A 12,566-nucleotide genomic window follows, 5' to 3' on the forward strand; every position below is an offset into this window, starting at 1 on the left:
CATTGTTCAAATAAATACTGAACCGTTCATTAAAGTAGGACTGACCACATCCAGAGATACCAGCAAAACTGAATATGTAATCTTTATAGGGGGAAGTTGGTGAGAAAAGTTGATGCAGCTTTGTTAGTAGCACTAAGCAAAGTCAGTGATTTACATGGGAGCAAAACGTTGCAAGGTCATGGATAGGTCAAGGGAGATGATAAAACTATGGCAGGGAGAGTTCAAAGTGGGTTAGGTGGATTGGCCATGCTAAATTTCCCCTTATTGTCCACAGGTCAGATAGGGTTACATGGTAGGACGGCGAGTGAGCTTATAAAATTTACAGTGCAGAAGGAGGCCATTCAGCCCATTGAGTCTGCACCGGCTCTTGGAAAGAGCACCCGACCCAAGGTTAACACCTCCACCCTATCCCCATAACCCAGTAACCCCACCCAACACTAAGGGCAATTTTGGACACTAAGGGCAATTTATCATGGCCAATCCACCTAGGGTGCTCTTTCAGAGTGTCGATGCAGACTCAATGGGCCGAATGGCCTCTGTCTGCAGGAATTCTATGACTTCTATGGGGAATTGCGAGTGTATCCACTTGGAGTTAAGGAAGGCAGCACAAAATAATTTCTAAATGACGCAACACCATGCAACGTGGATGATCAGAGAAATGTTACTATCCAAACAGAATGATCACTAAAGCAACATTAATCAGATGATAAAGTTAACTGAAGGCAAATAGAGAGTTCCTTTGTCAAAAGAGAGCTGGAATAGAAGTAGTGCATTGATAATACATTATAGAGTCCCTGGTACTTCCCACTTGGAATAGGGCATTCAGTCTGGACATCCCATCTCAGGAAGTGTCTGATGGAGAGGGTGCAGTGCTGATTCACCAGATCGATTCCCTGCCGTAAAGTTAATATTATGAGGATGGTTTGAAGAGACTGGTTAAGATGATTCGGTTTCTGATAGGGGAGATAAAGGAAGAACTGTTTCCTCTAGTGGGTGGGCGGGGGGAACAGGATCTGCAGATTTGAGTCAGGATGTCCTCTGGATTTCAGGAACACTTCTTCATACAAAGGGTGGTGGAAACCTGGCAACCACTTCCTTAAAAATCTGTTCAGTTTGGTGGTCAATTGAAAATGTCTGAACGTAGATCAATAGATTCAGAGATTCAGAGAAATAAGGTGGGGAGTGGAGTTCTCACACAAATCAGTCCTGATCTCATTGAAAGACTTACTGGTCTCAAAGGCCTCCCCTTGTTGCTGTGTTCCAGTGAATTTGTTCCTCTGCACCGATTAAACAGAACAAGTATCCCCAACGAGACCCTATCACTGGGCTGTACCAACCCTGACCTCAGGTTAGATTTGAACCACCAACACCATCTGTACCTGAGACCCAACAGTTTACAGCTGGCAGGAGACAGTGGGAAATTATGGGATGGGTATGTTAATGACCTTTCATCCCGCAGATTGTCAGCGGTGCAGAGTTTTGTCCGTTGTCCTTTGGACCCGGATGGAAGAAGGGAAAGATTCTCTCAGTGAAAGTGTGGGTGAAAGTGTGGAGATGGGACATGTTGTCCGCATTGTAAAATGACACCCGTCCCCCCTCATAGTCCAGGTAAACCCCGATCATCCGGGGCTTCACACTCGAGGTGAGGAGGGTCCCTGGTCTGCTTCCTGCGGCATAGACATGGGTGCGCCTCAGCCACACAGTCCAGTATCCAGTCTCAGGTTTCAGGTCGATTCTGCCTTTCCTCACAGCAGACTCTCGGGTCACTCCTACACGCCACCAAGTCTTGTTCCCCACCTTCACTTCCCAGTAATGTCTCCCTGACGTGAATCCCTCCGATCCCAGCACACAAAGCCAGCGGTCAAACCTCTCCGCGGCTTCAGGGAGTGGCTGCCGTTTGTCCCCAAGTTTCACACTGGCCCGGTCCTCAGACAGGATGAGTTGGGGATGCGCTGTGTTCAGATCCAGAGTCAGAGAGGCTGGAGCTGGGGGAAAAGTTACAGAAACAGTCAGTCATTTACTTTCTTACTGTCAAACCCCTTTCTTTCTTAAGAGCTCACTTAGGAGATTCCCGGGTACTCCAGAGTTTTTGAAGGGCTCCAGATTCTGGAATTATTTGTGGATGCGCTCTGTGTCCACATTTCCCATTCTCTGATGAAGCTGTCACTGTATTCCACAAAGTGGGAGCAGATTTCACAAACTATTGGTTACAATGGGACAAACTCCAAACTCTTTCATAGATATCATAGAATTCACAGTGCAGAAGGAGGCCATTCGGCCCATCGAGTCTGCACCGGCTCTTGGAAAGAGCACCCTACCCAAGGTCAACACCTCCGCCCTATCCCCATAACCCAGTAACCCCACCCAACACTAAGGGCAATTTTGGACACTACGGGCAATTTATCATGGCCAATCCACCTAACCTGGACATCTTTGGACTGTGGGAGGAAACCGGAGCACCCGGAGGAAACCCACGCACACACGGGGAGGATGTGCAGACTCCGCACAGACAGTGACCCAAGCCGGAATCGAACCTGAGGCCCTGGAGCTGTGAAGCAACTGTGCTAACCACTATGCTACCGTGTTGCCTAAATGACCAAAGGGAGGGAGGATAAAAGCAGTGTTGGTCAGGGAGGAAAGAATCAACATTTTCATTCTACTTAGGAGCGTTTACCCAGCCCATTCATAAAGATGCTGTTTGATATATAATTTGATCTGTTTTACATCGAAAAGTGATTAAAATTCAGGAGTTTTACCGGGATTAATGACGGCAATCATTTCTCTCCATATTGTGTATTGGAAAGGGCCGGTGAATTTCTCCATAGGCAGGTCAGCAGCTTCACACGACAGCACGAAATCGGCGAACTTTGACCTGCAAATATCAAATATAAATTGACCACAATCACATTTCTGGGCTTGTCTCAACCAATCTGTGCAGGATTTCAGCATTGAACATGTCCTACCTCCTCTTCCCAGATGCTTCCTCCTGAAATAAACAAAACACAAATCTGAGTTGGTGGAGACGGACTGTCTGTATCCAGGGAGTAGAAATTAATACATTCTGATAACAAGGAAACTGGAGCGTCAACCTGGGCAACTGAGATTGGGCGCAGAATCACGCTCGAGGCGAAAATCGTGGCAGACGACGGGTGCCCAGCAGAATGCCAGGCTTCAGTGCCTCGATAGCAGCATCAATTTTTTAAAAATAGCTTTAGTGTACCCAATTCAATTGTTTTCCAATTAAGGGGCAATTTAGCGTGGCCAATCCACCGAGCCTGCACATCTTTGGGTTGTGGGGGCGAAACCCACACAAACACGGGGAGAATGTGCAAACTCCACACGGACAGTGACCCAGAGCCGGGATCGAACCCTGGTCCTCGGTACCATGAGGCAGCAGTGCTAACCACTGCACCACACCGCCGCCCTGACAGCGGCGTGAATGCGTTCTACTCCACACGTACAGTAAACGATGTTGGCACATCGTTAGCCGGCCTGACCCGATATTCCCCATTGCTCCCGCGATGCACTGCCTCCACCATGAGGAATTACTGATGGCGAGTTTCACTTGCGGTTTTAAAAATCTGAGGGAGAGAGAGGGGGCACAAAAATGTGCCCAACATTGCAATGGTGTGCTGACACTTGTACTGCTGGCTGGGGAACCTGTGCCAGGGCCAGCGGAAGTAGCTGGGGGGGTGGGGGGTGGCGAGGAGGAGGCCGTGGGTTCGGGGTAGACGGTCACAGACTACCATTGCCTCCTGCTGCGCACGCCACTGACTGCCCACCGTGAACTTAATGCCATGGGTCTTGCCCCAGGCCATCCCACTAGGTATCCTCTGGCCCCAGCTGACCCATCAAAGGAATGGATGCACTCCAGCGCAACCAGTGTCATCTTGTTGGCTGGAATGTGTGCGTGTGCATGTAGGGAGTGGAATGCTAATATGGGACTGCAGCTTCTCAGCCTCTCGAGTGTCAATCCCGATCAGTGAATGAATCCCACCGTTTTTCTTTTTTTTAAATTTAGAGTACCCAATTAATTTTTTTCCAATTAGGGGGCAATTTAGCGTGGCCATTCCACCTATCTTTTGGGTTGTGGGGGCGAAACCCACGCAAACGCGGGGAGAATGTGCAAACTCCACACGGACAGTGACCCAGAGCCGGGGATCGAACCTGGGACCTCGGCGCCGTGAGGCAGCATTGCTCACCGCTGCGCCAGCGTGCTGCCCATCCCAACGTTTTTCCTGGAATCGCTTGTGTTCCACAGGACGCCGGTGCGAGCCCATTAACCGTTCCGGAATTCATCCGGCAGCGGCTCCAATTTCCTTCTTGTAGAAGTCCACCGATTCTGACCCTCCACCAACACTGAAATGGAGAATCTTGCCCATTGTCATGCTGTCAGTGTCAGTGGGGTGAGGTTCCTGGGGCGCTGCCTCTGACTTTACTAGCTCTGCACAGAGAGCAGCGGCTCAACAAGGAGGCTCGTAGCCACCTGCTCGAGGGCAAGGAGGAATCGGCAAGAAATACTGACCTTGCAAACCGTGCCAAAATCCCATGAACAAAGGGGGAAAAAGAACTGAGAGCTACAACTGTAAAGAAGGGCTGAACAGGACATGTCTCACCAGATAAGTGATTGTGAAGTGACCTAATATAGGTTTTCTAAATTACCAGAGAGTTTGATGGGTTAGACACACAGAGGTGGTTTCCACTTGTGGGGGAGTCCAAAGCGAGTGGAGATAGAAGTGGGGTGGCCACAAATAAATCCAATGGGAATTCAACGGAAAAACCATCCTTACTGAGATGAAGAGAAGGTGGAACTCACTGTGAAATGTTGAAGTTAATAACAGTGTCAGGTTACTGACCAACAACAAAGGTGAAAGACCAACATGGCAGAAAGGAGCAGGAGATTAGAGTGAGGTACATGAATGTGGGAGGAGCCTTTTTGTGGAGTATAAACGCCAACATTGGCCTGTTGGACTGAACGACTTGTCCCTGTGATACAAGAGTCTGTATATCATTCACAGAATCATAGAATGGTCTAGTAAGCATGGAGGTCATTCAATCTAATGAGTCAGTGCTGGCTCCTGTGAAGAGGAATCCATTTAATCCCTTTCACTGCCTTTTCCCCCTTATATATTTCCCTCCCTCAAGAATTTATCCAGGCCCTTTTTGAAGGATTCTATACACCCCGTACCCATCACACATGCAGTTAATGCATTCAAAATCTATGGACGGAATCATAGAATCATGAAATGCCAGCAGCGGAGAATGAGGCCGTGAGCTCCATCATGTCAATGTGAGAACTCTGCAAGATCAGTCCACCCAGCCTTTCCTCGTAGCCCTGCAAATTCCTCCTTTTCAGGACAACCACCTTTTGAAAGTCATGACTGAATCTGCCTTCAGAACACTGTCAGGCAACCTATTCCCTATCCTAACCAGTCAGGCAACCTATTCCCTATCCTAACCAGTCAGGCAACCTATTCCCTATCCTAACCAGTCAGGCAACCTATTCCCTATCCTAACCAGTCAGGCAACCTATTCCCTATCCTAACCAGTCAGGCAACCTGTTCCCTATCCTAACCAGTCAGGCAACCTGTTCCCTATCCTAACCAGTCAGGCAACCTATTCCCTATCCTAACCAGTCAGGCAACCTGTTCCCTATCCTAACCAGTCAGGCAACCTATTCCCTATCCTAACCAGTCAGGCAACCTATTCCCTATCCTAACCAGTCAGGCAACCTATTCCCTATCCTAACCAGTCAGGCAACCTATTCCCTATCCTAACCAGTCAGGCAACCTATTCCCTATCCTAACCAGTCAGGCAACCTATTCCCTATCCTAACCAGTCAGGCAACCTATTCCCTATCCTAACCAGTCAGGCAACCTATTCCCTATCCTAACCAGTCAGGCAACCTGTTCCCTATCCTAACCAGTCAGGCAACCTATTCCCTATCCTAACCAGTCAGCAACCTGTTCCCTATCCTAACCAGTCAGGCAACCTATTCCCTATCCTAACCAGTCAGGCAACCTATTCCCTATCCTAACCAGTCAGGCAACCTATTCCCTATCCTAACCAGTCAGGCAACCTGTTCCCTATCCTAACCAGTCAGGCAACCTATTCCCTATCCTAACCAGTCAGGCAACCTATTCCCTATCCTAACCAGGCAGGCAACCTATTCCCTATCCTAAACAGTCACTGAGTCACTTTTACCCATTTCAAAGATGTGGCTGGATCAATATTTATTGTCCATCCCTAATTGCCCCTTGACAAGGTGATGCTGAGCTGCCGTCTTGAAGCCGCTGCAGTCCCTGAGGTGTAGGTAAACCCACCGTGCTGTTAGGGAGGGAGCTCCAGGATTTGGACCCAGCCACACTGAAGGAACGGCCGATATATTTCCCAGTCAGGATGGGGAGTGACTTGGAGGAGGAGCATTATGGAGTCATTGCCGCTTTTGTCAATTACTTTAAATCTCTGTCCACTGATTCCCAGTCCTTTCACCATTGGGAACAATTTATCTCCATCTACTTTGTCCAGTCAGTCCCTACATGAATTTCAACATTTTGTCCATTCAACATTCTCTTTGCAAAGGAGAACGGTCCCAGCTTCACCAATCTATGAAGTAAAACAGAGCTTTTCCTCACATAAATTGTCTTACATTTCAGCCTTCTGCTTACTGACCCTTCAGCCATTGAAAGGAATTATTTACTCCATCGAAATGATTCATTAATAATAACAATTGTTTATTGTTACAAGGAGGCTTCAGTGAAGCTCCTGTGAAAAGCCCCTAGTCGCCATATTCCAGCGCTAGTTCGGGGAGGCTGGTACGGGAATTGAACCCGCGCTGCTGGCTTTGTTCTGTATTACAAGCCCAGCTGTTTAGCCCACTGTGCTAAACCAGCCCCTCATTCCCTCTGCTCCAAGGGGAAACATGCTCAGCTTTTCCAATCTATTAATGTTACAGTGACCCTTAATTCCTGCAATTATTTTAATTATAGGGGGCAGGATTCTCTGATCCTGAGGCTAAGTGTTGACGTCATCGTAAAAGCCATCGCGATTCTCGACGGCATCAACATGGCCTCAGGAGCAGCGATTCTGACCCCTACAGGAGGCCAGCACGGCACTGGAGCGGTTCACACCATTCCAGCTGCCGATCCCGGTGTTAGATGGGCACCGCGGGCCTGCGCATGCGCAGTGGGACCGACGCAAATGCGCGCATGTGCAGCGGCTTGCTTCTCTGCGCCAGCCAAGACGCAACATGGCGTAGGGCTACAGGGGCCGGAGCGGAACAAAAAGAGGCCCCCAGCCCGAGAGGCCAGCCTGCCGATCGGTGGACCCCCCCCCCCTCCCCAGGGTCAGACCCACCCTCGACCCCCCCTCCCCGCCCCTCACACTAGGCCGCCCCCGGATGCATCCACACTGAGGTCCCGCCGGGTAAGACCAGGTGTGAATGACGGCCATTTGTTGTGTGGCCGCGTAGAGCAGCCCCTGACCGGTGTCGCGCCGACCGCACCGGTGCCAATTCTCCGCTCCCTGGAGAAACAGCGGGGCAGCAGCGCGTCCTGGCGATTCTCCAGCCGGGCCGAGGCTGAGAGAATCCCACCCAGGATCTTTTTTATATAGAATCCCTATCATGCAGAGGAGGCCATTTGGCCCATTGGGTCTCGCCCCTCACCCCGAAAGAGAACACTTTCTAAGGCCACTCCCCCACCCTACCCCAGTAACGCCACCTACCCTGCACATCTTTGGACACTAAGGGGCAATTTCGTAGAATTTACAGTGCAGAAGGCCCATCGAGTCTGCACCGGCCATTGGAAAGAGCACCCTACACAAACCCATACCTCCACCCTATCCCTGTAACCCCACCAAAATGTTTTGGACACTAAGGGTAATTTAACATGGCCAATCCACCTAATCTTCAAATCTTTGGACTGTGGGAGGAAACCGGAGCACCCGGAGGAAACCCACGCAGATACAGGGAGAACGTGCAGACTCCGCACAGACAGTGACCCAAGCATAATAATAATAATCTTTATTGCCACAAGTATGCTTACATTAACACTGCAATGACGTTACTGTGAAAAGCCCCTCGTCGCCACATTCCGGCACCTGTTCGAGTACATGGAGGGAGAATTCAGAATGTCCAATCCACCTAACCCGCACATCTTTGGACTGTGGGAGGAAACCGGAGCACCCGGAGGAAACCTACGCAGACACGGGAGAACGTGCAGACTCCGCGCAGACAGTGACTCAAGCTGGGACCCTGCCGCTGTGAAGCAACGGTGCTAACCACTGTGCTACATGGTGGCCAATCTACTTTGCCTGCATGTCTTTGGATACTAAGGGGAAATTTAGCATGTCCAGTCCATCTAACCCGCATATTTTTGCACTGTGCGAGGAAACCGGAGCACCTGGAGGAAACCCACGCAGACACGGGGAGAATGTGCAAACACCACACAGACAGTCACCCAAGGCTGGAATTGAACCGTGGTCCCTGGCACTGTGAGGCAGCAGAGCTAGTCACTGCGCCACCGTGCCACCCTAATAAGTCACTTCTGTACCCGGTCCAAAACCATCAGCTCTTTCCTGAATTTTAGTGCACAGAATGGAAAATAATCCTCCAGCTCTGGCCAAACTAGTATTGTATATCAGTTTAGTATAACCACTTGGCGGTTCTACACTGTACCTTTATGTATAGAGACCAGAATTTCATATTCTTAAATAACTGTGTTTTTAACCTTTGATGATGTGTTCTCAGACACTCACTCCCGGGTCTCTAAATCATGTATTCCCCTTTTAAATTGTCCCAGAATCACAGAATCTTTACAGTGCAGAAGGAAGAGCCTCACGGTAGCATGGTGGTTAGCATCAATGCTTCACAGCTCCAGGGTCCCAGGTTCGAATCCCGGCTGGGTCACTGTCTGTGTGGAGTATGCACGTCCTCCCCGTGTGTGCGTGGGTTTCCTCCGGGTGCTCCGGTTTCCTCCCACAGTCGAAAGATGTGCGGGTTAGGTGGATTGGCCATGCTAAATTGCCCGTAGTGTAAGGTTAATGGGGGGATTGTTGGGTTACGGGTATACGGGTTACGTGGGTTTAAGTAGGGTGATCATTGCTCGGCACAACATTGAGGGCCGAAGGGCCTGTTCTGTGCTGTACTGTTCTATGTTCTATGAAGCCATTCAGCCCATCGAGTCTGTACTAGCTCATTGAAGAACATTCTACACCGTCTGACTCCCCTACCTTCTCCCTGTAACCTTCCACAGCCTTTCTTTTCAGATAGCAATCCAATTCCCCTTTGAACACCTCGATGGAAGCTGCTTCCACCCCACCCTTTCAAGAATTCCCTTTCGTCCCATTTAGCTCATACTGGATTTTCCCATTCCCCGGAACAGATTTATCACCACACAATTATCTGTGTGTTGAGCTTCATCTGCCAACTACACCAACGTGGCTTTGTCCTCTTCAAGGTTATTGCTATCTTCTGCATGGTTTTGTGTCGAGTGCAAGTTTTGAAATTGTGCTCTGCGTTGCCAAGGTTTTTCATGTGTCTCGTGGACAGTGATCCTGGCCCTGAAACTAGGGAAACGACACTGTAAACGGAATGCAAAAGAAATATGCTGTGGATGGTGGAAATCTGAAATAACAGGCAAAATGCTGGGAATGCTCAGCCGGTTTGGAAGCATCAATAGAGAGAGAGAAAAAGAGTTGATGATTAAGATAACAAGCTGAAAGTTAACCCTTTCTCTCTCCACACTGTTAGACTTTTTCTGGTTTAATCCCGCTGTAAACCCCCGAGTCCAAATAACAACCATTAATCACGTTTCTCTGTTGTCAGCTGTCTTCTAAAGTTCCCGAAAGTTAGTGAGAGCTAAGACAAAGAAATCACAGCACATATTGATTGAATCACATCAAGATTCGCATACAAGCTACCCATAGGCCAATGTATACATTAGTGGGCAGCATTGTGGATAGCACAATCGCTTCACAGATCCAGGGTCCCAGGTTCGATTCCGGCTTGGGTCACTGTCTGTGCGGAGTCTGCACATCCTCCCCGTGTGTGCGTGGGTTTCCTCCGGGTGCTCCGGTTTCCTCCCACAGTCCAAAGATGTGCAGGTTAGGTGGATTGGCCATGATAAATTGCCCTTAGTGTCCAGAATTGCCCTGAGTGTTGGGTGGGGTTACTGGGTTATGGGGTTACTGGGTTATGGGGATATGGTGGAGAGTGCTCTTTCCAGGAGCTGGTGCAGACTCGATGGGCCAAATGGCCTCCTTCTGCACTGTAAATTCTATGTCTATACACCTTCTGACCTGGCCATATATCCTGATTGGCTCACTTCGCATTTTCCCAATCCTGGCCTCTTGTTACCCAGCATCCTTTTCACTATTCCCTCCACGAGGCAAAGCTCCCCTCCCCCTTCCTAGCCATGCTGTGCTCATCCCTTTGTTCTCTGTCTGTGAACTCATTACCCTCAGGGTCCTACTGCCCATCATATTCGTTTGTTCACTTCCTCAGGGTCTGGAGTCACATGTAGGCCATACCAGGTAAGGATGGCAGATTTCCTTCCCTAAAGGACATTAGTGAACCAGATGGGTTTTTAAGCACAACCGACAATGGTTTTGTGGTCACTATTAGACTTTTTAATTCCAGACTTTATTGGATTCAAACTTCGCCATCTGCTGTGGAAGGATTACTAGCCCAGTGACACTCCCACTACCTCACCGTCTCCCCCATTTTGAAAATCCAGAGGATAACATCAACCGCACTGTTCTAATCCGGCCTCTCTGCTATCCCCTCGAAAGACTCAAACTAGTTGGTCAATCGTTGCAGAATAGGTATTCCAAAACAGTGGGCAGATGTTCAATCGGATATACTGCCTACTACATCCCAGAAATATAGCTGAGAATTTCAACTTGTGAATCATTCAACTTGTGAATCAGGTTCCCGAAATCGACATCACGCCCGCCCGCAGACTCTCACAGTCATCAGACTGGACACGCCCAAAGCACTGTAACTAAGTTGTAATGTGAGTTTGAGAAGAATGTTAAACTTGAGCAACACAGAAAGAAAAAGCTGCTGGCTAAGATCATGATAACTCACTCCCGGGACACGGCAGTTATTCCCGGGGATCAGTAAATTTTGTGGGACACCTATCAATTCAGCGACAACAGCAGATTTGCTCCGGAATAGGCAACGCAACCGATTGGTTTAAATCAATTCCGGATTATCAGGAAAAGTTTCATTTATTTCACACGGAACGAAACTGATAATCTCTCACCTTCAGAAATCTCAGCTCGTCTTTTTGCTCCTTCTGTTTCTGCAACTTGGAGAGTTTCTCCTCAATAGAATTTAAATTCTCCTGAATCTCTCGAAGGTTTTTCTCCATTGGTTCGAGAATCCGCTCCTCTTCTTCCCTGAGATCTCTGAGTAAACGCTGCTCTTTCTCAGTGAGAATCTGGTGCATTTTACTGAACTCGGATGTGATGTGGGTCTGCAGACTGTCCGACTGTTCCTACCAAATGAAATGTGAAACATAATTAATATCCCGCGATAAAGGGAACAAAACTAACCTAGATCCCAGAAAATCAGCACAGGGAGACTTTACCCTAATTTGGGAAATCTTCTGTTTCTGCTGCTGCTCCATTTCTAGAACCGTCGATTTCTTCTGTGTGAGAGAATCTAAGGAAGATTTCACCCCATCCTGGGATTGGGAGAGAAAATCAGGAAATAAAAGTGTTAGACCCTGAAAATGTGATCAGATAATCAAGGGATCAAATCTGTTCCCTTTTACCTTGTAGATTGCAACAGCTTCTTTAATCAGGATGAAGTGGTGTTCTCTGTGTTCCTGCGAAACTACACAATTCACACAAATCAATTTCTTGTCAGTTTCACAGAACAGCTTCAGTTCTTCCTGATGTTCCTCACAGCGAAGTTCAGCCTCCATGCCTGTCAGATTCAGCTTTAATTTTCGAGCTTTCTCAACCAGATTAGCTACCACCCGATTTGCCCTGAGGTTTAGTTCTGGAAACTCCTCCCTACATTCCGGGCAGGAGTTTATCTCCACTTCCCAACACCGGGTGATGCAGGAGCGGCAGAAGTTGTGTCCACACTCCAGTGAAACCGGATGGGTGAAGAAATCGAGGCAAATGGGGCACTTTAAATCCTCGGTAAAGCTCCTGCCCTGCTGTCTGTAAGCCATGTTCAAACTCAGCACTTCCTGAATCCAACCCACTTTCAGTTTCAGCGTTACCTGTCTGGGCTGACGGGCACCTATGATTCAGAGATTTCACATGAAGCAACGCTGGTGGAATTCTCATCTGGTGGCCTGTGTCCTTGGAATGGGTGAACAGAGAAGCTGGGGGTTAGCACTGAGGGAGTAATGGAGAATGGAGGGGGCAGACATGGGCGGGCATCGTGCAACTTTGTCCGTTGCAAAATTCGACCGTCGAATTGAATGGTGGAACAAGATCGATGGGCCGAGCGGCCCGTTCCTGCTCTGATCTTCCAGTCGCCTTACCACAAAGGAGACCGTTCAGCCCGCCAATGCGTCTCATGCTGGCTTCTTGGGCGCCAGTTA

General features: G+C 48.8%; 1 protein-coding gene across 1 annotated transcript; it reads right to left on the bottom strand.

The window, feature by feature from the left end:
- Window positions 1–546: 546 nt before the first annotated feature.
- On the bottom strand, window positions 547–12,188 carry LOC119976442 (zinc-binding protein A33-like). Its single transcript, XM_038816977.1, has 6 exons — window positions 11,781–12,188; window positions 11,595–11,690; window positions 11,268–11,501; window positions 2,964–2,986; window positions 2,757–2,872; window positions 547–1,985 (listed from the first exon to the last, which is right to left on the bottom strand). The coding sequence occupies exons 1-6, from the start codon at window positions 12,186–12,188 to the stop codon at window positions 1,438–1,440; spliced, it is 1,425 nt and encodes a 474-aa protein (XP_038672905.1). The 3' UTR covers window positions 547–1,437.
- Window positions 12,189–12,566: the final 378 nt, after the last annotated feature.

The sequence above is a fragment of the Scyliorhinus canicula genome, chromosome 13, assembly GCF_902713615.1.
Source record: "Scyliorhinus canicula chromosome 13, sScyCan1.1, whole genome shotgun sequence".
Classification (NCBI taxonomy): domain Eukaryota; kingdom Metazoa; phylum Chordata; class Chondrichthyes; order Carcharhiniformes; family Scyliorhinidae; genus Scyliorhinus; species Scyliorhinus canicula.